Source organism: Hydra vulgaris, chromosome 14 (assembly GCF_038396675.1).
Source record: "Hydra vulgaris chromosome 14, alternate assembly HydraT2T_AEP".
NCBI classification, from domain to species: Eukaryota; Metazoa; Cnidaria; class Hydrozoa; order Anthoathecata; family Hydridae; genus Hydra; species Hydra vulgaris.
The window spans coordinates 30,808,252-30,835,816 of record NC_088933.1 but is presented as its reverse complement, the minus strand read 5'-3'; the positions used below and the strand labels follow the sequence as shown (position 1 = coordinate 30,835,816).

The window sequence follows — 27,565 nt, the reverse complement described above, 5'->3', positions numbered from 1 at the left end:
AGTTAGAATTATATTTATATCGATTTCTTACCGTTTTAAGATTTTGAAAAAACTCTCTTACAGTGTGTTTGTTAAAAGCTGTTGATCGAGCGGAGCTCGTAGTAACCAGACTAGTCTATGGATAGACTTACAACACAGACATAGACAATTCTGTATGTTGTAATGGACACAACAAATGTTTAATTTTTTGTCCTTGTTGTGTCTATCAAATTTTTGATGGTGTCCTAAGATTGCTCAGTTAAAAAATAATTTTCACTTCATAAGTCTACAAAGCATAATTTTTTGTCTATTTGGTGTCTATGGTTTTGTCTAAATTTACTTGATTTCATAAAACCAGAAATCTTTCATTACCGTATTATTTGAAGATTGTTATGTAGTAAATTTATAATATTAAAAAAATATTGAAATGACATCAAAACTCCAAATGACGATCATTGCCCATGATTAAATATTGTTTAAAACTTGCGTACATATTCATCAATAAAATGAAAGTAAAAAACATTTTTCTTTTTCACTATTGTTTTATTCACAAACCTAAATAAATTTTAACACCTATTGGAATCTTCTACTTACTAATCTACATTTTATAAAGGACAACTCCTTGATCACATATTTTTAAAATAATTTTATTGAAGGTGATAAAGATTTTAGTGACTAAGGAAAATTTTTTAAATGATAAACTTACCTTCAACTTTTTTGAAGTAATCCCAAACTGGAGAGGGCATTTTAAAAATAAATTTTCACGCAAATTTACTGAGAATTGAAAAACAACTGAACTGAGTAATTAATGAACTTCAATTGAGCACAAAATAGTCCATTTTGAGGTTTTTAAATAGACATTAACTTTTTAATCAACAGCACACGCTGTACAAAAAATTAAAAAATGAACTTCTGTTAGAAAAATTGTATTTTTAATTTTGTGCTCGTTTTCAGTTTTTGAAACGATGCTGCAGTGAAAATTTAATTACTCGTTATAAGTCCAAATTATATATTAAATAGATCTTCTATACCTCATCAAAAAATCGAGATTGTTCATTTAGTGTCCGTTTTTAAAATGATTGTCTAGAAAGACAAACATTTTTTATAGACAATTCATTTTTGATAGTTGTAATTAAAATTGTTGCAATTAGTGCTTTGTCGAAGTCTATTTTTATCCTTTTATAATAAGTCCATTAGAGATTGTCTGGTTGCTAGGAGCTCGTTGCTTCAGGTGTTCGTAGAGACAACTCTGGTTGTCTTTTCATAAAACCTTGCAACCAATCAATGCCTGCAATTTTATTTTTGATCCATGATGATGGGCATATCTTATTGTTTTTTAAAGCAAATTCATATGCCAATAATTGCGTTGACCTAGTTAAAAGGCTATAGTTCATTTTTGATGCAATTAGTAAATAACTTGATAAACTTTTTTCATCTTCTGCTGTAAAAACTTGTCTATTGTTGTAGTTAGGCTTGAAAGCTTCATTTGGATTAAGCCTCTTTTTACGACAATATCTTTTTAAAGTCATTATATCTATGTTAAACTGACGTGCTACAACATTCAGTTGTGTTCCTTCTAAAACTTTATTAACAGCTACTTTCATTGTTTCACTTGGTATAGCAACTTTATTTGTTTTTTTAATTCTATTTCCATTTTAAGATCTGTAAAAAAATATATCAATAAAAACATGTTTTTAATAAATGCTAATATTTAACATAATAATACTATGTTAAATATTTTTTAATTATTATGTTAAATATTATTCTTTTGATATTATAAAATAATAGTATTATTATTACTAGCTTATAACATAAGTAGATTTAAAAAATGAAATGCTAAAAGCTGATGTTTGTTTATATATAGTTTTTTTTTAATTATAAATACAATTCCATTCGTTTAACTGTATTGCTTATAAACAAAAACATGGGGCACTTCGTCTTCTATGGGGCACTTTGATCCTCCGATCAATGGGCCCCGCATAGTCAAAGATCAATGTACCCCAATAGGTATAGGTAACATATTGGTAGCAATATCTACTGTATAAATTGCAGCCAAATAAAAATTATATATTATATTATACACCTAACACTTACAAATTTAAAATAAAATTGTTGTTAACCCATACAGACATCTAAATAAAAATATATTTGAATTATGGTACGATTTAAAAAAATCACTTTTTATGACGAAAAACAATATTTTCTTTATTTTTTTTTGACGCTGATAACCTTATGAAAAAATATTACGAATAATCAATTAGGGAAGCATAATGGTTAATTAAATTGCAACCTCACTTCTAGTAAGGCAAAAATGAACGAGTAAAAGCCAAAAGATCATACTGCCCCGGCGATCAATGCGCCCCCATCTCCCCTATATATATATATATATATATATATATATATATATATATATATATATATATATATATATATATATATATATATATATATATATATATATAATATATATATATATATATATATATATATATATATATATATATATATATATATATGTTGTCCTTTCCGTCAAAACTAACTCAAAGTTTCAGTTTTTTTTAATTTAGATTATAGCTGCGTTAGGCACCCTTATATTCTGTTTCAGCAATTTCCCCCCTCCCCTCCCATCCTAATTTACATTTTAAAATTGTTTAAATATATATATATATATATGTAAATATATATATATATATATATATATATATATATATATATATATATATATATATATATATATATATATATATATATATATATATATATATATATACATATATATATAGATATATAGATATATAGATATATATGTAAAAACTATTAATATATATATATATATATATATATATATATATATATATATATATATATATATATATATATATATATATATATATATATATAGATATATAGATATATAGATATATATGTAAAAACTATTAAAGAATCATTTAACAACATTTTTTTATTTAAATAATAAAAATATTTTTTTGTATAACAGTTTAATGAATGGTTTCGAAACTAATCCGTAAGCGCGCATTCCGAAACGCTCTACAGTGGGCCAGGTGGTGGACAAAACCTCAAAAATGAAAGTTTATTATTTCAAAAATCATATTATAAAGCATAATCGCAATACTCTACTGACTAATTAAAACATTTGTTTGAGTTTAATAGTATCTTTCAAAACCACAAAAATCAATTGCGGTTCCATGTATAATAATTTTATTAATTTTTTTAAAAAAGCGCGAGTTTTTTTTATTTTTGTGTATATCTTTTGTTAACAGTAACTTTTAAAAAAATACGTGTATGCGCAATTAGTTTATTTATTTTAACTATTAAATTGTATAGCTTTATGAAAAAAATAAATAGAAAAAATCATTGTTTATAAAACATTTGTAAACTGGCTTTATTATAACAAGGTAAGTTTATAACATTTAATACTTTTATTTCGTACAAAAAGTGTCAGATAAGTTAGGGAACCTACGAGAACATATATCGAGTGCTTGAGCTAGTAAATGCTACATGTCTATAACCTATTAGAACTGTATACATCGCCCATTATTTCCCATTTTGAGTTTATTTGACACTTTAAAAATACGAGTTTCAAATCGTATTATTCGCTTGAAATCGAAATACTTATTTGAAACGTCATGTTTTTTATTCAACCAAACAACAACAGATGTTATTTTTCTCCAATACATTTCAATGCACATTGTACTGTTTGAATAATACTTTTTTTGTTTTTTACTTTAGTTATAATATGAAAATTGGTGAGATTCACACACTTATAAGACAAAACAAACTACTTCCTAATGATAAATCTTTTTTTTCATCAGTATTAACTCTCCTATCTTCAGTAGATATTACACTAAATGATTGTGAGTGTAAAAACTTTATAAAAGTATATCGTAAAAAGTGGATAGCTGCAAATAATGATGCAAATTACTTTGAGAAAAGCAATGAAAAATGGTTAGCTCAGGATTTTCAGTTTACGTACATTACGCTAAATTCTGCAGTTAATGACGTTGGAAGACCTTGTTGCTCTTTTAAAAACTCATGCAACAAAACAAAAAAGAGAAAGCTTAACAATGTTATTAACAGTTCATCTGGCTCTGAATTACTTCATGCAACAAAATTAAAATTTAGAAATGAGTTTAAGTACGAGACTGCTAGAAAAATTGCCGAAATTTCAGATGAAAAACCAGTTAAAAATCTTATGAAGTACACACCGGATGAAGGTCTAGCATTGGTTGTTGATGGTGGTTTATCAAAATCAACATACCAGCTTTTAAGAAATGGCGCAGAAGAAAAAAGCTGCCACATTTATCCTTTATATAATGATATACGGTTTTCAAAATCTAAATGTTATCCCAAAAACGTTTATGTAGATGAGTATGCTGTAAACATACCGCTAAAAGACCTTCTTATGCACACTCTTGAAAGACTGTGTGACGTACAAGCTCCTGTGCTAATAATAATGTTAGAAGAACTAACTAAACTGACATTTAGATGCAAAGCTGGGTTGATGGTGCTACAGGGCAAAGCGTTTACAAGCAGGTTAGCCATAATGAAAACATTGAACGAAATCTAAAAAATGAAGAGTGTTTATTTATGACTTGCATAGTACCATTAGAACTCAGCGGATTTTATATTAATAAAAACGTAGTAGTGTGGAGAAACAAAAAGCCGTCATCAACTGCATATTGTCGACCCGTTAGATTTTCTTTTCAAAAGTAAACTAAGAATGTTGTGGAAGAAGAAAAAAAAACTATTGATTCCGAAATTGAGAACTGTGATGTTATTAACATTACTTTTGCTGGGAAAGAATTAGCTGTAAAATGTTTTATTGAGCTGACCATGGTAGATGGTAAAATTCAAACAATTTTATCAACTATGACAAACTCGACACAGTGTTGTCCAGTTTGAGGTTTATCTCCAAAAAACATGAATAACTTGGAGAAAGTTATGAATTTAGACACCAATAATTTAGAGTTTAAATATGGTTTATCTAGTTTACACGCTTGGATAAACTTTTTTGAACTAATACTTCATGTTGGATATAAAAAGGAAACCGGAAAATGGCAGGCTAGAGCCGTAGCTGATAAATTAGCGGTAGAGCAAGTAAAGTGCCGAATTCAGACCGATTTTATGAACAAATTAGGATTGGTTGTGGATTTTCCGAAAAGTGGAGGTTCGGGTAAGTCAAATTTTGTATTATATAAAATATATATTATATATCCATATAATATATTAAATATAAGATATAATTTTCTAATTTTTAAGGTACTAGTAACGACGGAAATACTTCCCGCAGAGCTTTTGCCAACTATAAATTAACCGCCGAGATATTAAAAATTGATGAAACTCTTATATATTATTTTTATATTATTTTAGTCACTTTGTCATCAGGATATGAAATAGATACTATAAAGTTTAAAGTTTTTTGCATAACCGCTCTAAAACTTTCTATATCCAATTATTCATGGTACTATATGTCACAATCTGTCCACAAAACTTTGGTTCATGGTCATGCTATAATTGAAAGACAATTTCTACTAATCGGAATAATGTCTGAAGATGCTCTTGAGGCGCGAAATAAAGACTTCAAGAACTTTCGGGAATATTTTAGGAGAAAGACTTCAGGAAAAGATACAAACCAAGATTTGATTAATTGGCTTCTTGTATCCAGTGATCCCATTATAACATCTCTTAGAAAACTAAAGTTAAATAACAATCAAAGTTTGCATAAATTTCCCAGTGAAGTTCTAGAGTTGTTGAAAGAATCAGCTCCGTAATTGAATGATTTGTAATATATAAATTAGTACAAGCTTTGTTTTCTTTTTCCTACAAGTAGCCTTTTTTCTATATAGTATAAAAAAACTTAAAATAATGTTATTCAGAATTTGGGGGTAATAGATTTAAAAAATGTTATTCTTTAGACTAGAATTTTACTAATTACTACCATAATTAATCTATAGAATTTATATTTCATCATGAAATATAATTAAAACCTCATAAGCATTTTAAGAGAACTCAAATATAAAAAATTACAAACCCGCGTTTTTTAAAGCTTTTACTATTATTTTCAGTATATTCAATAATTTAACTAAAATTTATAGTAAAAGCGAATATTTTTTATTATAATGTGTTTATTTAGACATTTAAAGGACTTTAGTAAAAAAAAAGTTATCAAAATAATTTTGTCCACCATAAGTCTAATATCCGGCCCACTGAGCGCTGCCCCAAAATTACTTTCCCTTATAATTATTCAAAAAATGCATGATTTTTTTTTATCAACGTTATTCCTAAAAAACAAATAGAAAACAAAAGAAAAACAAAATAAAATAAATAAAAAATGTTTTTTCTGAAAAAAATATCTTTTATAGGTTTTCTTTTGGGCTCTTTATAAATTGAACTACGAGTCAGGAGTTTTTATTACAAACAGATTTGGAACGGCAACATTTTAATTAACTAGAAAAACAAAAAATTATCAACTTTCTCAATATGTGACTTTATGATGCTGTGCACACTACAATGAGTAGGGAAACTACATAAAGATTGTGAATATAGGCCATTGCAATAAAAGAGCGAAATTGGGTAATATAAAATAAGGGAAAAATGGGTATCATAATAAAAAGGATAGAATTGGGTATTATAATAAAAGAAAATATTGGGTATTAATTAGAAGAGATGAAGAATTAAGGGTTATAACAAAGGAGAAAAATTGGGTCATATAATAAAAGCGGAGAATTGGGTGTTAAATAAAAGGGGAGATTTGGATATTATAATAAAAGTGGAGAACTGCGTATTATAATAAAAGGGCAGCCTTGGGTATTCTAATAAAAGGGGAAAATTGGGTATTATAATAAAAGAAGATTTCTATAAATAAAGCGAAAATAATAAGTTTTAAAAATGGTTTTGTTTTAAATAATTTTTCCATAAGGATTAATGAATTTAGTTAGATTAATGAAAACAGTTTAAGATGTGAATAGCTAAAATTTAACTCTTTATTATATAAAGGTTATTATATAATTATTTCAAAACTTGCAAAAAATTTTATTTAGTAAGATTTCTTGTTTTTTGACCTAAACAATTTAAATTAAACTGTTTGGTGGAAAAAAATGTGCTCAATTCATCTTGCTAATGTTGCAAAACCTTATGCACGGTATTATATATTTACACTTTCCTTTAATTTCTGCTTTGTAAAATTTTTAAAAATTAAATCTTTGGAAAGTCATAAGCATATAGATCTCATGTTTAAAGCAATTCTTGAAAATTTGTGGAGCTCTAAACGGGCAGATTTTACATTGAATTATTTGAATTTTCCAAAATATTGAATTCTGGTTATTTAACTCTAGATTTTCACATTTTTTTTAAAACTCTCCGACATTTTTTTTTATTGCTTTTTATCTCATAATGAATAATTAACACTCAAAAGTTTGGCCTAAATTTTCCTTTATTTATATTTAGATATTTTTTTCCTAAATCATATCGCTTTTTGGAACATTTTTTTCGGGGACAAAATAAGAAGCAAAATCATAAGAAAATTTAATTAGACATTTTTCTTAGTTCAGTTTTTATAAAGCGTATAGCAAATCTAAATGGAATATAATTTATATAAGTCAAAATATCGATTAAATTTAGTTTATAATAAAAATAAACTCACCCATGCTAAGCCCTTGGTGAAAACCTTGAACGCACTAAATGTTTATAAATCAACATCTATTAAAATATTTATGCTCAAATAGAACCTTGGAGAAGTACCATCGCATTTTTCAGTTTTTTCAAAATAACTCTATTAGATATATCACAAGAGCAACAAGCAGCTACACATTGCCTAAAAAAAGCAAAACTATCATGGTTCTCTATATCCTACCGAGGACTGTACCTACGTAACAAAATAGTACCTGAAAATGCAGAAATTAAAGCATTAAGTAATCCAATAACTTTGAAAAAAAAGTTAAAACTTAAAAATAACATATAAATAGTAAAAATATTTTCTAGGTACTTGAATTTTTATTTAAAAGCGCTTTAATGCAGTATGTTTCCTTGTTACTCTATTCATATTTATTGAACGGAATAATTGTGGACCTAACATACAACCTCCCCAAAATGTAGATGAAATGTATAAAACAAAACTTACTAAAAATATGCAACCACATCTTACAAGCCTAAAGGCAAACTTACATTATCCTACATTTGTAAAAACTCGTGATTAAATAGTTTTGTAACTGTAACTTGTAAACCCTAACAATTAGTTTTTATTAATTAGTTTTTGAATCAAAATAAAAGTTGTAAAATAATGAATCTATTTTAAGGTCTAAAAGAGTTATGAGCTAGCTGGCGATTGGAACCAAAAATCTCTAATTGAAAATTGTTTAAACAGAAATTTAACCAATACAGAGAAAATACGTGCATATCATCGCTACACATTAGGAATAGGATGGAAACAAGGAAAAAAATATATGCACCCTAATCACAAAACATAAACAAGGAAGAAAGCAACATTATGGTGACTCGCACCAATATCTATGACACTTCAAATATCTTCCCATTATAATTAATACTTTCTAATCGGTCCAATTAAATGCAATTGTCATCGAAAAGAATACTATTCCGAAACAAGGAAAAAAGAAACAAAAATAAAAACTGAACACGAATCTACATCAATAGCTACTGATATTGATTTTATACTAGATGAGTTTTTCAAAATCATGAAGAACTTAATACTTCAAATGAAATCAGAGAAAATATCACAGCATGTCTTGGAACAAGTCCAATTAAATTTCATTTAAAAAAAAACTTGAGCTTATCAATAAATCCATAAAGCAACAAATGCAATAGAACTATAAACATATGGAAGAAACCTTCAGAAGAAAATTTGCAGAATCAATTGCACCTGGTCAACCGGAAGAGTTTTTGAAATACCGAGACAGAAATTCTAGATGAAATTGAAAATTTTTTGAAATGTATAAAAAATAGTGATGCAAAAAGTTAACTTGTAATTGTGGCATTTATTGATCATAATAAATGCACAAAGCAAGATATTTGGGAAATGAAACTACAACACAATCAACTCAATTTGCCCTTTCTGATTCTGAAATCATTGATTTGCAATCATGTACTATTTTAAATGATTCTGTATGTCATTAATGCAATGACCTGTTTGAAATTTTAGATGAAGTCAACCAAATAGGAAATAAAAATGATGTTTGTGATGATGTATTATATGACATTAAAGTATCAATTGGCAGCATCACAGAAAATATGACATCTGACTGACTTTGGTTAACTTCCCACTCAGTTGTTTATTGCATTTGGCTTAGCAGAATTGGAGGTTTACTATTTATATTCTCATATATAAAAACTTAGTAAAATATTTGGTTCCATTACAAATTTTAATTGAACTTTAAGTGTTGTTTAACCGTTGTCAGTTCATACTGAATCTTGCAACTAACTTATCACTACCTCTCAGACTAGCTACAGCTCTGAATCTTTCAGCGCTTCCATAGTCCTGGTGAGCTTCTATGTTAAAATTTTTTCCAGGCGCAAAGACCCAGGGAAGAGTTGTATTGTACGTACCCGTTCTTTTGCTACAAAATCTCGCAACTAATTTTTTACTTCTCTCCGAAACAGCTTAAGCTTTAAAACTTTCAGCAGTTGTATAGTCCCAATAACGTTGGGATATTGAAAATCAAAGCATTTTCCAGGGCCAATGGTACAAGGGACAACAAATGCCCTTCCCACCATCCCACCTTTACTTTTTTTATTTATTAAAGAAAACATTTAAGAAAAAATCATTGAAAAGGATGTGTTTAAATTTTTTTTTAATTTACTTGTTGTTATTGAGGTAATAAAGGCAAAGGAGCATATAACAGAGCACCTCAAAAATAAAAAAATTGAAACTGACTAAACATAAAATTATACTATTTGAAAACAAGTAAGAGCTGTCCTTAGGCATTTTATTATATAATTAAGTTTTAGCATTCATCACTTAAATTAGGTCTTTTTTTGATTTCAACAAAGGAATTGTTTCCCGATCTCGCAATTGCATTCGTATGTTAACGTTGTTCAAGTTATCTTCATTATTTAATTCTTATTCATTAAATGACATTCTAAAAAGTGTATTTTAAGAAAGTCTTGATTCCTTTATAGAAGTTTAAAACTGAAACTATCAATAACATATAAAAAATTAGCATTTTAATTACTTAGTTAATTATACGTATTTGATTCATAAAACGTAATTAAATATATTTATTATGCCGCGTTTCGTAAGTTTTTTTCCGATAAGAACTGTTTCGCTAGTTGCGGTGCGAAAGAGCTTCGTTTCGAAAGAAATTTGGTTTTTCATCATTATTTTAAAAAATAAAACCTTAAAATATTTATATGTTGCAATACTGAAAATAAAATTTTTTTATAAACATTTTGGTATATAAAAATTTTATCTTCACAATTATATCCCTTTGACCAACAAAAGTTTTTTATAGACTTCGAAACGTCGTTTAGCAAAAGAGCTCGTTTCGCAAGTGCGAGTTCCGTAAGCACTACTTTCTTATGTAGCAAAATAGTTTTATTTCGTGATTCAACTTGCGAAAGGCTTCATTTCATAAGTAGCATTTGCGAAATGAACATCGACGGTTTTTTTTATTTCGTAAAATTCGGTACGAAAAAAAAATTCCTGATTCTAAATATCCTTTCGAAAGAATTTTATTTTTCCGGAATTGTACGAAATATTCCGGTTAACAACTCTAATTTATACTAAAATATTTATGATTATCACTGACTGTATATTGTTTAACCATTTTTAACTATATATAAAAATTAATTAGATTTATTGAACTATTTAAAGAGGCACTCGACGATAAGACTTCATAGTCTTCCACGAGTCTCCTTTACAACAACATGTTTATATTTGAAGTAACAATAGTTTTTATAAAAAAAAAAAACAGTGTTACTTTTTATGATAAAAAGCATTATTTATTAATTTAACGTTATATTTTGTTATAATTGCTAAATTACGAATTCTTATGTTATGTTATATATTTTATACTTTGCATTATATTATGTAATAGAATTGTAACGTAATGAAGTAGTAAAAAAAAAAAAGATTGAAGCTACTGCTCTTTGTAAGAGAGATGTTGACATCTTTACAAGTGCAAAAGGTTTTTGAATTTACTCTTTCAAAACTAAATAAAAAAAAGAGTGCTGTTGGTAAAGATCTTTATACTGCTGTGTTAGAAAGAACCAATGAAAGAAGAAATTCTGGTATTAGTGGACTTTATTTAGACAATCCAAATTGTTATAACAAAATGACTGAAAGCTCAATCCTTTATTGTCCAAAAAAGAAGGATCTTTGAAAGATAGCAAAAGATCTATACATAGACCTTTTTTGAAAGATATAATTTCAATTGAAAATAGCCCATCAATTGATTCAAACAACAAGAGTGCTGCTCCAGAATCTAAGGAATTGTTGCTAAAGAAGCAGAAAATTGATGAACTTTATGAATATTTATCTGCCACTATTGTGGTTTCAGCAGCTAACAATATGTTATTTTTTATCGAAAAAGAATTTGCATTGTTTGAAGCGTTTAATGATTGACCAAAAGGATTGAAAACTGATAGGATTAAAATTGGAAAAGTTAAATTCAGCCGTTTCTACTTTGCCACCTTCATCTGTGGAAAATGAAAGATGCTTCAGCGCGGCTGGCTTTTTCATTACTAAACTTTAGAACATCATCAAGTGATGGAATGATTAATACATTGTGTTTTTTGAGATCAGATTTAACCAGAAATAGATTTTATGTGCATGGCAAAAGCAAAAAGCCAATTTCTTATTTTTTATTTCTTATTATTCTATATAATATTTTGTTATATTGGTTAACAAGATATTATATATAAATAAAGAGATTAGTCTTTAGTTTTTATCATGTACTAAAAACAAATGTTAATATTGATCCCATAATTATTTGAACTTTATATATATTATTTGAATTATTCAAATAATTTTTCCAAAAATTATTTGTTACTTAAATAATTGAATTAGTTCATTATTTGATCAGCCCTAATATTTTCTGAATAGTTTCTTTATATATTTTCTATATGGCGAATTCGTATTGATTATAGAATAATAAAAAAAAAGTCTTTGACTAAAGCTTTGATGTATCAAAAGAAAAACCTACTCTAGATTGGCAAACCATAAATCAAAACGTGACATTATGCGTATCCTCAATCAATCATTTTGAAACACTTCACCTATTTAGCTACAATTGCATTTAGATAATTACCTGCAAATTATTAAAGTCATTTCTCAACTTAATGTAACTAAAGGATAGTAATTTTCTTAGTAGATTCATAAAATACTACAATTGTTGAAAATTATGAACGATTTTTCTTATCGGACTGCTAATCTCTCATATAAATTTTTTAATTAGCCATAACCTTATATACACACCCAATTTATTTTTTTCTGTAGGTGTGTGTTAATGGAGTTTATTTCTACAAATGTCCATAAAATTTAAATTATATATTATATCAATTTTTATTAAATATTTTTAATTAATTAATCTATTAAAGCACAAGAGTGAACATTTTCAGAAGTTTAAATATCTTATTTTGATATTGTTTTTTTTTGTATTTTGGAATTAGCTATAAATAATTTCCTTTTTCGAATGATAATATTGCGACGATCAAAGAAGTTAAAATATATATTAATAAAATTTATTTTAATTAATATATATTTTAACTTTTTTATTTGGTTTAATTTAACAACGACAATAAATATTTTATTGTCGTTGTTAAATTAAACCAAAAAATTCAGTTTCATGTAGAAAGTGAAATTTCACAAATATTTCTTGAAGTTCTTTTTGTATACTATAAAAATTTTAATATATAATCGAAATGGATTGTTTTTAGCATAGATCACCTTTTCTAATCGCCTTTTTACCGTATGTCAGTAACAGGGATGCAAAGGGAGGTAATTTATAGCTGTGTTTTTAATTATAAAAGCATTATTTGTATAAAAATATTGCTTTTCAATTTTTCAAAATTATAAAACATTAGTTTAGAAAATCAAATATATATAAAAAAAAGTTGCATATCGTCGTTATAGGCACATTAAGAAAGACAACAGCGAAAATAGCTATGATGCAATTTTATAAATAACTTAATTTTTACTGATATAAATTCTGTAAGTTTTCGTTTTTCTAGAATATACGCAAACCAGCTACTATACTAAATTTTTATCTAGATTATTTAGCGAATGAGGATAGCCATCCATAGTCTTTATAGTTCTATTGATGTTTGCAATGAGAGAAGTCAAACAATCACTATCACCCATTTAATATCTAAATAAAAAAATATATTAAAATAATAACAGCTATGTTAACATGAACTACTTAAAGCCCATACTGCTTTGCTAAGCAAATTGCAATAAATGACAAAATTTAGATTTTAAGAAAATACGATCTAAAGTATACAATTTATAATAATAAATAAATAATCAGAATAAGGCCATTTGCAGGAGTTTGTAAACTAAGTCATTTACTTTATTGTATAAAATTTAGTATTCAAACTCCTTGTATGCATTTAATAAAGTATACAACTTAGTATACAAACTCCTTGTATACTAAGTTATAATTTGTTTTTAATTGTATACTTTAGATAATATTTTCTCGAAAACCTTGTCACTTACTGCAATTAAGCTCAGCAGGGCAAAATAACTATCATATGTAATCCAATAATAACAAATAAAGTGTAAGCATGTGAAATACGTATTAGAATTTACAACAAAAACATTAACAATGTCACAGCTTACCATCAACAATTTAGTTTTGAAACTAATAATGTATTAAGATTATATTTTAATAACTGTATGCTTTGAAAAGTATACTGTATGCTTTGAAATTATACAGCTGCATACAAAAGGAAACGAAGAGGTCCTAAATCAATGGTTTTACTGCGTGCGTACATTATGGATGCCTACTTTCATATCGTATGAAAATGAAGTCTTAATAGATTTTTATTTTCCAAACCAAATTGTTATGCTGCGACATTTTTTGCAATATTTTTGCGGTAATTTGTTATACGAAAACTTAAAAATTGAAACATCGACTTTAACTCCCAAACACGCAATTTTTTTCAAATAAATATAAAAACTAAACTTAGAGATAACACGAAAACAAAACTCTAGTAATACTCTGAGTAATACTGTAAAATGTTTAAAAGTTTCCAATGTTAAAAAATTTTAATCATTAAAAGTTAGAAACAGTTATTTTTTATTGACATTTTTTTAATACAGTATAACCAAGGCCTCGTCAAGTTCCTTTATTTCTATTTCATGTTCCTCACACTTTCGCAAACGGTCGTTTCTTTTTGTAAGAAGAAGTTTCATTTGTGACATATCTTATTGCCAGTTGCTTTAGTGAATGCAAGAAATTCCTCATTGTATTTTTACATACTTCACTCAAAACTTTTTTTGGATCCTCAAGTCCTGATATTACTTGATTCAACAGGATTGTCACATTGTTTTCTTTTTCTTTTGTTTGCAACGTTCTATTTTCCTCTAGATAGATTTTATATTTCAACGAGGCATTACAAACAGCCTTTATCATTTCATTGTTGATTTCTACTTGATGAGCCTTCTTAGATAACTTAGATAGGATGATATCCTTGATAGTTTGACGAGAGAAAAGTAAGATTTCTTTCATGTTTTCATTACCTGTTTATACTGAAGCCCATCTACTAATGCTTAACTGCAGCAACTAATGCTTAACTTTGACGTAAAAGTAATCAACCTTGTACTTTATACCGACTTTAATGGTTTCAAAATAAAATTGGTCTAAACGATTTCCAGTGTGAAAGTTTTTAATTTTTAAAATTTTCTTTTAACAACTTCGATTATTGTGTGAAAGCAAGATCACATTCATTTTAAAAGATGTCAGGAAAGAATTAGATTTAGATACAGATTATATCTCTTAAAGAAGATTAGTTTTTTTTCTCGATAAGATTGACTTGGACTAATGCAATTAGTTTTGCTTTCAGAAAATAAGAACGATTTAAACTTTTTCCGAATATTATCAGCTTATTATCATTAGAATTTATATATATATATATATATATATATATATATATATATATATATATATATATATATATATATATATATATATATAATTAATAGTTTAAATTAAATCTAAACTATTTCCAAGAATTCTATTGACAATAAGCCAACAATCTCTCATGAATCTATTGATCACATCTTGAGATAACACATTCTTGTTTCTTATTTCCATGTTATGCTCTATAGCAAACCCAATTTTCATTGATATTAATGGTATAAAGTTCTCCTACTTAGTGAAATCAAATTAAAACTTTAAAAGTTGCCTCCAATTGGCGATGCTGCTTAAAATATCTTGTTTGACTATTAAACCCAATAAGCTTTTAGCAGTTGAAAACAATTTGTCAAAGAGAAATGGAATCATTGGGGCATTTGTCTGATATGTCATTATGATTTTCTGCAACAAACTAGCAATGCAATCAAAAAAGATCAACTAAGTAAAAGTTAATTCATCATTAGTTCCTTCTAAGAAATCTCATAATTCATACATTTTGGTTGCTTACTTTTAGGAAGAACTTTGCCATTTTTTTAATATTCACTCAAATTAAATATAATCAGTATAAAAAGGAGATTTCTTAATATTTTAATGAGAAATTGTTTTGTACTGCATGCAAAACAGAATAGATTTCTGCACAAGTTTTATCAGATTGATCAACTAAAAGAACTGCTTGCTTTTTGGATGTAGGTTGTGCAGGTTTGATGTAGCAAAAAACTGGCTTTGACTTCTGAGCATGTTTTCCCCCTTTATGTGACTTGTCACAGCTATCTAACACATATTTCATAAGTTAAATTAAACATGGCATGTTTTGCATTTCAGCTGAATTTACTGTAAAACATTTTAAAATATTAAACTAAAATAGTAAAAAGTTCCCTGATTTTCCTAACTTTTAACAACATCATCTTTTTCCCCTGATTTTTGGGAACTACTACAGCGTTAAAACATTTTCAAGACATTAGAAAATAGGGGAGACTGAGGCTAGTTGCAACATAGGTAAGTTGCAACAATAAAGTTTAAAAAATGGGTTTCATACGTTGTTTTTTTTTTACATAATATAACTATAACTATAAAATGTCAAAAAACTTACAGTAAAAAGATTAAAAATTTCAATTTCAAAAGTTGTTGATAATTTCTTTTATTGGATATAAAATTCAAGTTTTCATTTTGGAAGTTTTTTTGGGGTTTACTAAAAACTTAAAGGTATATGACCATAATAAAGCAAGGGTAAATTAAAAAAATCTTGTTCTTGAAGGAAAAGAAATATTGATCCAAGCATCAGCAAAAAAGTATGTTGCATAAATAAAGTAAAAAAAAGCTGTTAATATGGGAATGCTACTGACTATTCCAGGTTTTGCCAGTCACGCCATGTTTTTACTTTTGAACAAAAAAGAGCTATTGCTTCATATATATCAATAACTTCCGATATTTATTTTGGATTATCACCATATGAATCATGAAAGCTTGCAACTAGTTTTAATCATGCTAATGTAGGTGGATCTTTTCAAAAATTATCAGATGTTTTAGATAGACATCATTTTTCTGCATCTAATATTTACAATGTTGATGAGACAGGTATCACCACTGTGCAAAAGCCAAACAATATAATTGCTTGTAAAGGTATTAGACATAGTGTTGGACCATTAACTTCTCAAGAATGAGGGACACTAGTAACAATATTATTAGCTGTAAATGCATGTAGCAATAGGGTGGCTCCAATGTTTGTTTTTTTTCAAGAAAGAAATTCTTTGATCACTTTATTCATGATAGACCAAATGATTGCATTGGTGCTTTGAATTGATTAGGCTGAATGAATGAGGATTGTTTTGTTACTTACTTAAACCACTTTATTTGACATGCCAAGCCAACAAAATAAAGCCCTGTGCTATTACTTTTAGACAACCATGAATCTCATTTATCTACTCAATTAATAACTGTGTAAAAATAATGGTATAGTTTTGCTTTCCTCCCTCCTCATTGCTCACATTAGTTGCAACAACTAGATAGATCTGTATTTCAAAAAATGCATAGCTAATGCACAAAACTTATGGATAAAAAATAGCCCAGGAAAAACAGTATAGTGTACATGATTTACCAGGAATTGCAAAAATAGTTTTACAGCATTCTCTTTTACAACAAAACATAACTTCTGGTTTCAGAGTGGCAAGAATATTCCCATATGATGAGGATATATTTTAAAATGCAGATTTTGCTTCATCGTTTGTGATCTGATCATTCAGCAACTCAATCTAAAGCAGGTATTGATATCAACATCAATCTCAGATGTATCATTAGAATTTTTCCCAGAGATTGTAAAACCCTATCAAAAGCACAACCTAGCAAAGAAATACTCACTAAGGAAGCATGCAAAAATTCTTACAGATACTCCAGTAAAAGAACAACTTATGAAAAGCTGAAAAAGAAATTAGTTTAGAAAGAGAAAACCTAATATTTCTACAACAACAAAAAAAACATTAAAGTTAAATTGAAATGTAGTTAATGTAATTTTTTTTACATTCAAACTTTTTTTTTAATAAAATGTTGTGTTTTTTTATCCTAGAAACAGAAAAAACAGAACTTAAATATTCTAAAAACTTCTCTTGCTGTTTTATCAACTTTCTTATTGTATATTAACTGAGAACGCTTTTTTTTCAAAAACACTTAGGAGTTAAATATTTTAATTAGTTTAAATGATAATCCTCACTATTTAATTTTCAGTCTTTGAAGTCTTTTCAGTCTTTGAGTGTAATTATCAGTTTTCTAAAAAAGTCAGGTATATATGAAGTCTATCATAATAAAAGTATTGCAGCTCAATGAAAATACTATATTCCCTCATTATAATTATAAAATTTTTATATTAATCTATGTTGGATTGATATATCAATAAGATTTTATGAAATTTTATAAAAAATTTCAAAAAATACTAAAGTTATAGGAGATGAATGTAATTTTTAAAATTTTGTTGCAACTAGCCCCGGTCTCCCCTACAACTTCTGCTTTCAGATGACTTCCTTTGGTGCTAGTCAGGAAATTCAAGAAAGACGTTTTTCCAGTATTTAAAATAGAAAGACAAGTTCCTCATTCCAGTATTCAAAAGAGGCACAAAGATTTATTTAAACATAGGAGATTCAAAAGCTGAAAGCTGAACAGAGATACTCTAGCATACCTGACATATAATTAAAGATATGACAATTTCTTCACAAAAACAATGCATATGTTAACTTGTCAAGACACAATTAGAGTAAATGCTAGCTAGGTATTACAAAATTTGCCTATCCAGACTTTTTGTCCTTCAGCAATTCAATATCATTTTTTGAGTATGTCATGTTCCATCATAGTGATTTTGATACTCTAAAAAAGACGCTTAAAAACAAGAAAATGAGTCACTGATGAGGTGGAATGGTTTTTGTTTTGGCAGGTGACTTCACTAAAGTGAATTTGTATCAAGCCTCTTTCCTCACATAATTAAAGCTATCATTCATCTTGGATTTGTAAAAAAAGACTTTTTCATTCCCAGATCATACTAAAATACATTTTAATTTCAAATATTCCTAATTCCTTATCTGCTTGCATTTGCTATGTCAATCAATAAGCCTCAAGGACAGCAACTGAAACTTACTGAAATGTCTATACTTTTCTCATGAACAACTATATGTTGCTTGCTCACAGCAAAAAAGTTTTTTATCTTTACCTGTAGTAAAAAAAAATGCTTTACAGAAATCAAATTTTAAGTAAGTTGAAAGTTCTGTCTAATTTTGTACAAATTCAAACAATATCTTTAAATTTTGTAATAAGAATTTATAGACATCTGTGTTGGTGTAAAAAAAAAATGTTGCTTCGACGCTTTTAGTTTTTTCTTACTTTTTGTAAAATAAATATGTACATGGAGGTATTCTTTCAATCTAACTTTGTAATAGGCTTTTAAACAAACAAAAACTATGGGCAGCACCAGGTGCTTTAGCTAATTTGAAATAAATTAAAATAAAAAGCCTAATACCGGTAATAGTGCGGTTTGAATGGTCCTGTTTTACTAACGCCTGAGTATTTTACTTGGTCATCTGTAAGCTCTGTTAAATGAGCATCAAATGATGGGAGATGGAGTGCAGCTACGTATTCATCTAGAGAAATCAAACATGCTATATATAAGTCAATGGATAAAAACATTAAAAATAAGAGTTGCTTGGCATGTTTGTAAAAAATTAGTTGAAAAACATAAGTTGAACCAAAATACAAACCCATTTTTTTCGGAAGCAGATATACGTCATTTTGATAACGCCCAACTGGAGCACGGAAGAGTTCAATAAGTGCAACTGCTTGTGTGGTGGCTGTGATAGATAGCACAAAAGAAGGAACACTAGAACAACTTAAGTTTACCAAACGACCCTAAAAACCAATTTAAAAAATAAAAAAATAATACAATTTCTATAAGGAAAAAAAAATCAAACTTTAATTTTATAGAAATTTTGCCTCTGCCAGCAGAGTGATTCTTTTTCCATCAGGCCAAACAATATGATCAACTTGAGTGCGAACCTTTTCCCACGTTAAATCAGGTGTTCTCAAACTTCCCTGAAAATATACTTTTTATTAATCTTAGAAAAAGTACAACAAAAGATGGTCTAGTTTTGGGATTTTTTTATTAGTTAAATTATTTTAAAAAAAAATGGTTTTCATTGCTCAGTTCCAATATGATGATGAAAAAAAAGGTTCTTTAAAGCTTTTAATTTAATTCTTGTATTTATTTTTTGGTTTTTTAAAAAAGCACTTTAGAACCCTGTAATTAAAAAAAAAATTTTCCGCACAATTATATTAACTAAGTTTTCTTGTCTGATATTCCAGAACTTTGTGCAAAAAATAGTCTAGCATGTACAGTAAATGTTGTGTACTGCTGACTGTAAGATGAAACAATACATAAAGTTATTGATATTGAGTATAAACATTTAATTTAGATTTTTAGGCCTGTAATTGTCTTGTCCAAAAAAAGCAGAAATCCTTGGCTTAATTAAGCAAGTAAAATAACAATAATTTTGATTCTAATGTTGTTTAATGTTTTTTCTGCTATTGATACTCCAGTTTTTGCAGCCATCATAAAAAAATATTTTTCAGAGTGACATTTCTTAATACACTAAAAAGCTTGAGTTTATCATTTATTTTATTTGTAGCATCTCTACATCCATGAAGTTATTTGAACGTAAAAAAAATAACATTAAAAAAACTTTGAAACAGGTATTTATTAAAGATTTAGTTTGTTTAAAGTCGAACTGACAAAATGTTTGAACAAATAAAATCTTGACAGCTGTTATCCATTTTTGATCCAAGCGATTTTACCTGAAAACTATGGTTAGAAGGCAAAACAAGACAGAGATGTGGATACAGAAAAAATCAAAGTTAAGTTTGAGGGTTTTAAGTTTCTTATATTATTAATGCAAAAGGAATAGGAAAAAAATATATATTACTTGTTGCTATAAAAAAAACTCAAGCTTATTAATAAATATATACTGATGCGCTTTCACTTGCCTAAAGACAAAAAAGTTAAATATTTTAATAGGAATTTTATTTCTTGTAAAAAATAGAAAAAAAGGAAGGAAAAAAAAAAAAAATTTATTTTTAATTTAAATAACTTTTTTGATCAAAATACTTTCTTAATTATAACGAAATTTCTGTTTTTACTTTTTGATATCGCACATTCTGTTATTTATATAAAGTTGATAAAATATTTTTCTAAACTATTATTTTTCCCAAAATAAAACTTATAAATATAAACAAAGACATTACAAGAACTAAATTGTTTCAAGCATAAATTCAAGCAAAAAATTAACAAAAGAGTTATATCCATAAAAGTTGTTTTTTTTTTTATTAAAAAAAATACTCTATAAGATTTTGTAATGTTTAAGTTTGTAATAATGTTTTTTCATCTTTTTGATAAAATTTTGTTAATAAAATCATTTTAACAAAACAAACAAAAAAATTTTAAATATCAAAAGTGGCGCTAATATAAATTAAAATTAATGTGTATGATTTTTTAGCTAACAATTTTTTTTTGTTTTTTGTTATTTTTTTTTTTTAATTAGGTAATTATTTTTTTATTGTGTGTTATGAGAAATTGTCTAAATAAATATTCTTGCTTTTGCAAAATGATAACTAATAATTTTTTTATTATGCTGTTTTATGATTTCTTTTTTATGCACCTACAACATCTTTTTTCTTCTCTTTTACTGAACATTTTTTTTGATGGATAAGTTAGGTTAATAAAAATAACATTTTCTTTGTTATTTCTTAAGTTTGTAAATAGCGCAAATATCAAATGGATGGTTAAGCGCCAAACCAGCCTATACAACAAAGTTAAAAAAAATTAGTTTATATTAAAAAATGATTTATGTATTGTTTCTTTGCAAACACCAAAATACTATAATTAAAATTTTTAAGTGCAATGAACTGCAATTACTTTAAATTTTTTCAGTTTAGTAGCTTTGTTAAAGACTTTTAAACTTTGCTTCAAATTATCTCATTTCAACATATTCGTTGTATAGGCTGGTTTGACGCTAAGTCATCCAAATGTAATTGCTATGCTAACTTTTTTACGTAATTGTGATTCAAACTTAATAAGTGGTAATATTAAAGTTTTTTACTTCTTTTATCTTACGGCTTAAATGATTTCTTTAGACTTGTTTAAATAATAAAAAAATATTTATGGATTTAAAAAGAAGCTGTCTAAATCAAGACTTATAACCCTAATTGTTGTTTTTATTAAAATTACTGATGCTTTGTCTGTATTGAAATAATTTTAGTTCATTTAATTTTGTTAAAATGAATGCTCTGCTCCAAATATTTTTACAAAATTATTGTCTGAAAAAAAGTAAAATAGTATTTCTTTTTATTCAGGGCCATGACATAACAGTTGCTTATTTGTTTAAATGCATCAATTAGGAAGATTTTAATTCAAAAAACTTAAACTAAAATATATGTTATAAATATTACTTGAATAACTTGTATAAATATTACTTATATAATTTTTATAAATATCACCTAAATAATTTATATAAATGTGTATTTATAGTTTTTTTTTTTGTTTTTTTTAACTTTTTCTTCAAACTTTTCAGCTTATCAAAAAACTTCCACCATTCTGGAAGCCACTCCAAAGCAACTGGTAATACAGATATGATAATACATAATAACATACATGATAATACAGGTATTATATAAATAGAAAAACAATCTCTAAATCACACAAACAACATTGTAAAGATTACAGAGAAAGAAAACTGAATAAAAAAAAATAGAAAAAGAACAAAAAAATATTCGTCTCTAACATTCAACACCAGAGCAACAATTTAAAAAAAAGTAACTTATTAAATTAAGACAGTGTAAACACAAAGATCTTTTAAAATCTCAACAAATTATTGGTACTCCTTGTTCTTTTTCTAATTAAATGGAAGTAGTGCTGATAATTGTGTTCAACTGACCATAGAAACTAACCACAAAAAGCAGATCATGTCATTAAAACAGTTAGCAGTAAAAATAACAGAAATAAGATAGAATAAAATGGAATAAAAAGATACGTGAAATAAAGATAGAAATAAAGAGCCCAAATAAGAAAGATTTATCTAAAGATTGATGGTGAATAAATTACAAAAGCGTTACTTGTTATTTATTCTAAGAGAATGTTATGCCATGTATGCACAAAATTCAGAAGCAAAATAAAATTTTCCAAATTTTGTGCACTGTCCAACTGAAATATTCAGATATTCAGAGACGCCTATTAAAAACTGCTGCTGTCTAATCCATAAAAATTTTAATATCAAATTCTTAAACTTTTTTATGAGCCTAATAACATAAACTTGGTAAACAAATGAAAATTGCCAGATTGCCTCCTACTCTCATGTAGTTTAAGTACTGATTGCTCTTCCAATCAAATGTAACCACCAGCAGAGGAGCAAAACGAAGAATGTGTTGAAGTTAGTTACATAAATTGATACTAAGACGAAGTTACGAAATGTCTACAGAAAGGATTAATCAAACAGTCTTAGTATGCAACAAAAACAGAGTTTTTGAAAATGATACCTTATGTTAAACTAATAACACTTTGATTTAAGCCTAAACCTATAGCTGTATTGATCAAGAACAAGTTTAAAGTGCAAAATAACAATCTTCTGTGTTGCAGTATATACTATAGATTTTACAAATATGTTTGCTTATATAACTAATAAAAATGATCACAGCAAAAAATCCATGAGTGTTTTCCTTGAAAAAATATTAAAGGTTAAATAGTTTTATGTCTTTCATGTACATACCTTTTCATATAACTAACTTTTCATATCATTTATATACATTATTATATTCCTTCGAGGAATGCATAACATTTGTAATCATTAATATGCAACCATACTACATATTCAAAATATTCTACAAATACTATCAAGGTTGCTGCTCAAAGGAGCTATCGTCTCTAGTTCCATCAACTAAAACTCATTCTTGCTTGACTTGTCATAAAGCAAAGTCTCATTTGTTTACTGTATCTATCACTGCATACTCTAAAAACTTTTATCCGTCTAGTTTTTTCCCCTGCCCTTCAAACCTTTGGGACTCTCTACCATCTTCATGTTATCCTGAATCATACAGCCAACAACTTTTCATGTCTTTTGTCAACAGTTTCTTGCACTATAACTCTCTTCTTTTTTTTCTAGTAACTCCCAACTTAATATTGATTGCTTGAAGCCTTGTTAGGAGTGAATCAGAATAAAATAAAACAAAAAATTACACAAATTAACATTTTGGGAACGGCCCAACTTCTTAATTTAAAAACCATTTAATAATGAAATTTCCAATGTGTTCAAATGACTTTTAATATTTCAACTTTCAGGTGGAATTTTAAAGCCTACAGAAAAAATTGATTAATAGGGTAGGAGGAACTTTGAAAAGAATAGCAAAGTTAAAGCAAGACAAGTTATTCAAAATGTATGACAGTATATATGAAGCTATATGCAACAATTCAAGGTTTGAATCAACATATTTGACTGAAAATATTATCTATCAACATTATAGTCAGTTTTGTGATATTTTATTATTAGCAGAAAAGTTTGAGGACTCTTTATCATTTCTGGAAAGTTAAAAAAAGAAGTTTTATGCATGAAAAGAATGTCACCATTATCAGACAATAAATATAGCAAACAAACAATGGTTATTTAGTGAATTGACTTGTTGAGTTTATTAAAGTCTTTAATATTGCAATTTAATAAAGTAATTTGTTACAAAATTTCAATAGAAACTTGTTAATCTGATTCTTTATATCTTTATTTTCATAAAAAAACTTTAACATTTTAAAATATACCTAGAAAATGAGTAAATGTCATGTTATCTAATAGTACAATATTTTTTTATCTTTTTTTTTTATCTTTTTTTGGGGCAGCTATTTTTTTTGCAGTTGACTAAGGACATATTAAACTTTAACTTTTTTTCAAAATGAAGATGTTTTGAACTTTTTTTCCGGCTTCATCAAAATTGACTTTGATTGCTTTTGTAACAATAATTTTTATTAGATGGCTGATTTTCAAAAATTTATAAGAGTTACGAAACTATTTTTATTGTAATTAAAAAGTAGATTTGATTAGCTTTCAAACAATATATAATAACCAACTCTTCATTTGATTATATCACCTTAGCAGAATGTACCAAAAAACACCTTCAATGATACAAAACTAATTTCTTTTATCTAAATATTAAAATATTAAATACTTTGAACAATGATATCTTTGGAACTACAAATTAAACAAGACTAATATTTTGGGATTTTCTTATTATATATTGTAAAATTTTATTTTACTTTGTTAAATTAAAGTTGAAGCCAATAATTTTTCAATTTGTAGCAGCCTGCATCCCCCCACTGTCCGCTGTGATATTTTTAACGCTATAGATCATTATTAAAAAAAAGATAGCATTAATTGCCCACATTATTTCCCCTTCTGTTAACAATTTTAATGATTTTATTGAACCAACTAGATCAGATACAAACCTCTTTAACAGTAACATTGGTAAAAAAACGTTAATACAAAAGATACAAATGATTCTGACAACAAATTAAATTAGTGCAAAGCATAAATTCTTAAGAAGAATATAGAAGATAACCTTTAGACTTTTTTAAAAAAACATTAGTTTCAAATGCTCATGAATAATTAATAAGAACTCCCTTCAACATGGTTGTGCATATAAGACACCAAATTATTTTTAAAAAAATTAACATGAGCTAAAAGTTGTTAAATATTCTAAAACTATGAGGTATTAGACAACTTTCTTTATGCAACTTTATGTGCAAATTGTTATCTATACTTATTGACTTGATAAAAAGAGTAAAGTATACAAAAATAAATAATAATAGATAACAAAACTTTCATATTTTTCAAAACTAAATTTATTTAAAGAGTTAGATTCATAAATCATATCAACATTTTTTTATCAATATATCTTGGATCTTAAATCTTAAACCAGCAATGTTTACATAGGTTGGAATTTATAGATGAACTACAAATTTTGATCATAACAGATTGACTCTAAGTTTTAGCCTACTTATGCAACACACCTGGCTAAAGTATGTAACATATTTGGCTGTGTATAAAGTATGTCTTAAAACAAGTTGTACTAAATTTTACTAATTTCTCAAAAATAAAGTTACAATCTTTTTTTTTTAGTAAGAAAATTATTTTATGTAGTATAGCAAAACAACATGACTCCCATGAGAATAAATTTACTAAAATTCCCATTTACAAAAATTAAAAATTAAATATACCATTACTTTGATAATACATAACAAAAAATTAAACAATAAAAAATATAACTTTGCTCACACAAATAATATTTTCTTATAAACTATCAGTTGTAAGTTTAATACAACAAAAAGTATCAAATATCATTTTAAAGACAGCTTTCAATATTTAAATGTTTTAAGTTTTTTTTCAAACTTAAATGATAAACAATAGTGGTACAATAACATATTGCTTTGAAACAAAACAAAAAAATACAAAACAGCCAATTATTGTAGTAACTTTGTCAAGTTGGTGCTTTTGTCAGTTGTAGTAACTTTGTTGTTGTAACAGTTGTAGTAACTTTGTCAAGTTGGAACTTTTTAATAGAGCTTTATTTTATCAATTTTAAATTTTAACAGAAAACTAGAAAAATAGAAAATTGATAAGTTAAACGATATTTTCTTTTAAAATTCCATGTAATATTAAACTTTTATGTTTCTATTAAAGACTCAAATAACAAATTTTAGTCTATGGCTCTCTGTTTCTCTATTAGTAATAAGTTCCTTTATTATATATATACATGTTATATGAACTTATTTACAAAGAATTTGCTATAACACTTAAATTCCTAAATGGATTTAAGGAAAGTAATGCTAAACATATTTCATACTAATACATACTAATTACAACATTAAAAAAATACATATTGTTTGTATGTGCATATTAACTCATTAAAAAAATTTTCAACAAAACTACGAAGAATATGTACATTTTTGCAAATGAACTTGCTAAAAAAACTGCAATGCTGCAGAAAGTATTCAAAAAAACTTATTGAACAAACTTTAAAGTTTTTTTAAGTAAAAACTTTTTAAGTTCCAACCTTTCAATAAAATATTTGATCACATAGTCATTAATCAAGTAAGAAATTTTCATCCTCAAATTTTGAGGCATGACACAATGTTTATTCATGGTTACTCCACAGAATATATATTCTATATGTTTACAACTTCTTTTAAAACTAATTTTTTAAACACTTATCAATTTAATAAAAATTGAAATTTTATTTAAATTAAACATTTTATTTAAATTAAACACTTTGAATAAAAGAAAAATTCTTATATTTAAATATTGCATACAATATGTATTAAAATAAAAAAAGATATTTAAAATATGATTTTTTTAATGATAAAACTGCTGGATAAAGTAAAAAACAAATAAATTGATTAAGAATCCTAACAACAGAGTTAGCTATTTTAAAATTAAAAAAAAGTTGTTTTTTTAGTAAATCCATATATTGTTAACTAACAAAACTAACAGAACATGTCTTACAACATCAATTTCAGTGTTTGAATGTCCCATGTTACAAACAATGCACCCATTTTTAAGTCTATCCAAGTGTTCTCTTCGAACAACATGCTTATTACCTGTAAAAAAAAAAATGATCAAATTTGTTAAGATTCCATCAAAATTGAACAGAAAAATCCTTACAATACTGATGGCCATCAATCAAAAAGGTCAGGTTTATAACTGCTAACTTTAACCAAATAAAACTTCATGCAGTGTTAAAATTTGTTTAAAGATACAGTGTTTCTATGAGTATTTGTTGCTTTAAGTGTTTATTGCACACCTTGTTGCACAACATAAAATTATCTTAAAATTCTTATTTTATTACAACTATGTCTTTTTTATACATTTTTAAATCTATTTATTTTTTAATTTTATATATAAACTTTTCAACTGCTAATT

At 26.5% G+C, this 27,565-nt stretch overlaps 1 protein-coding gene across 2 annotated transcripts in view; it reads right to left on the bottom strand.

The window, feature by feature from the left end:
* Positions 1–13,113: 13,113 nt before the first annotated feature.
* LOC100198914 (S-adenosylhomocysteine hydrolase-like protein 1) overlaps positions 13,114–27,565 on the bottom strand; it is a 48,460-nt gene continuing 34,008 nt past the window's right edge. For both annotated transcript variants that reach the window (XM_065818375.1, XM_065818374.1), the window contains 5 exons: positions 27,149–27,243; positions 19,554–19,652; positions 19,322–19,469; positions 19,084–19,204; positions 13,114–13,319 (listed from right to left, as the gene is read on the bottom strand). In XM_065818375.1, coding sequence (XP_065674447.1) covers positions 13,313–13,319; positions 19,084–19,204; positions 19,322–19,469; positions 19,554–19,652; positions 27,149–27,243 — 470 coding nt within the window. In that variant the 3' untranslated portion in view covers positions 13,114–13,312. The remainder of the gene's footprint in view (positions 13,320–19,083; positions 19,205–19,321; positions 19,470–19,553; positions 19,653–27,148; positions 27,244–27,565) is intronic.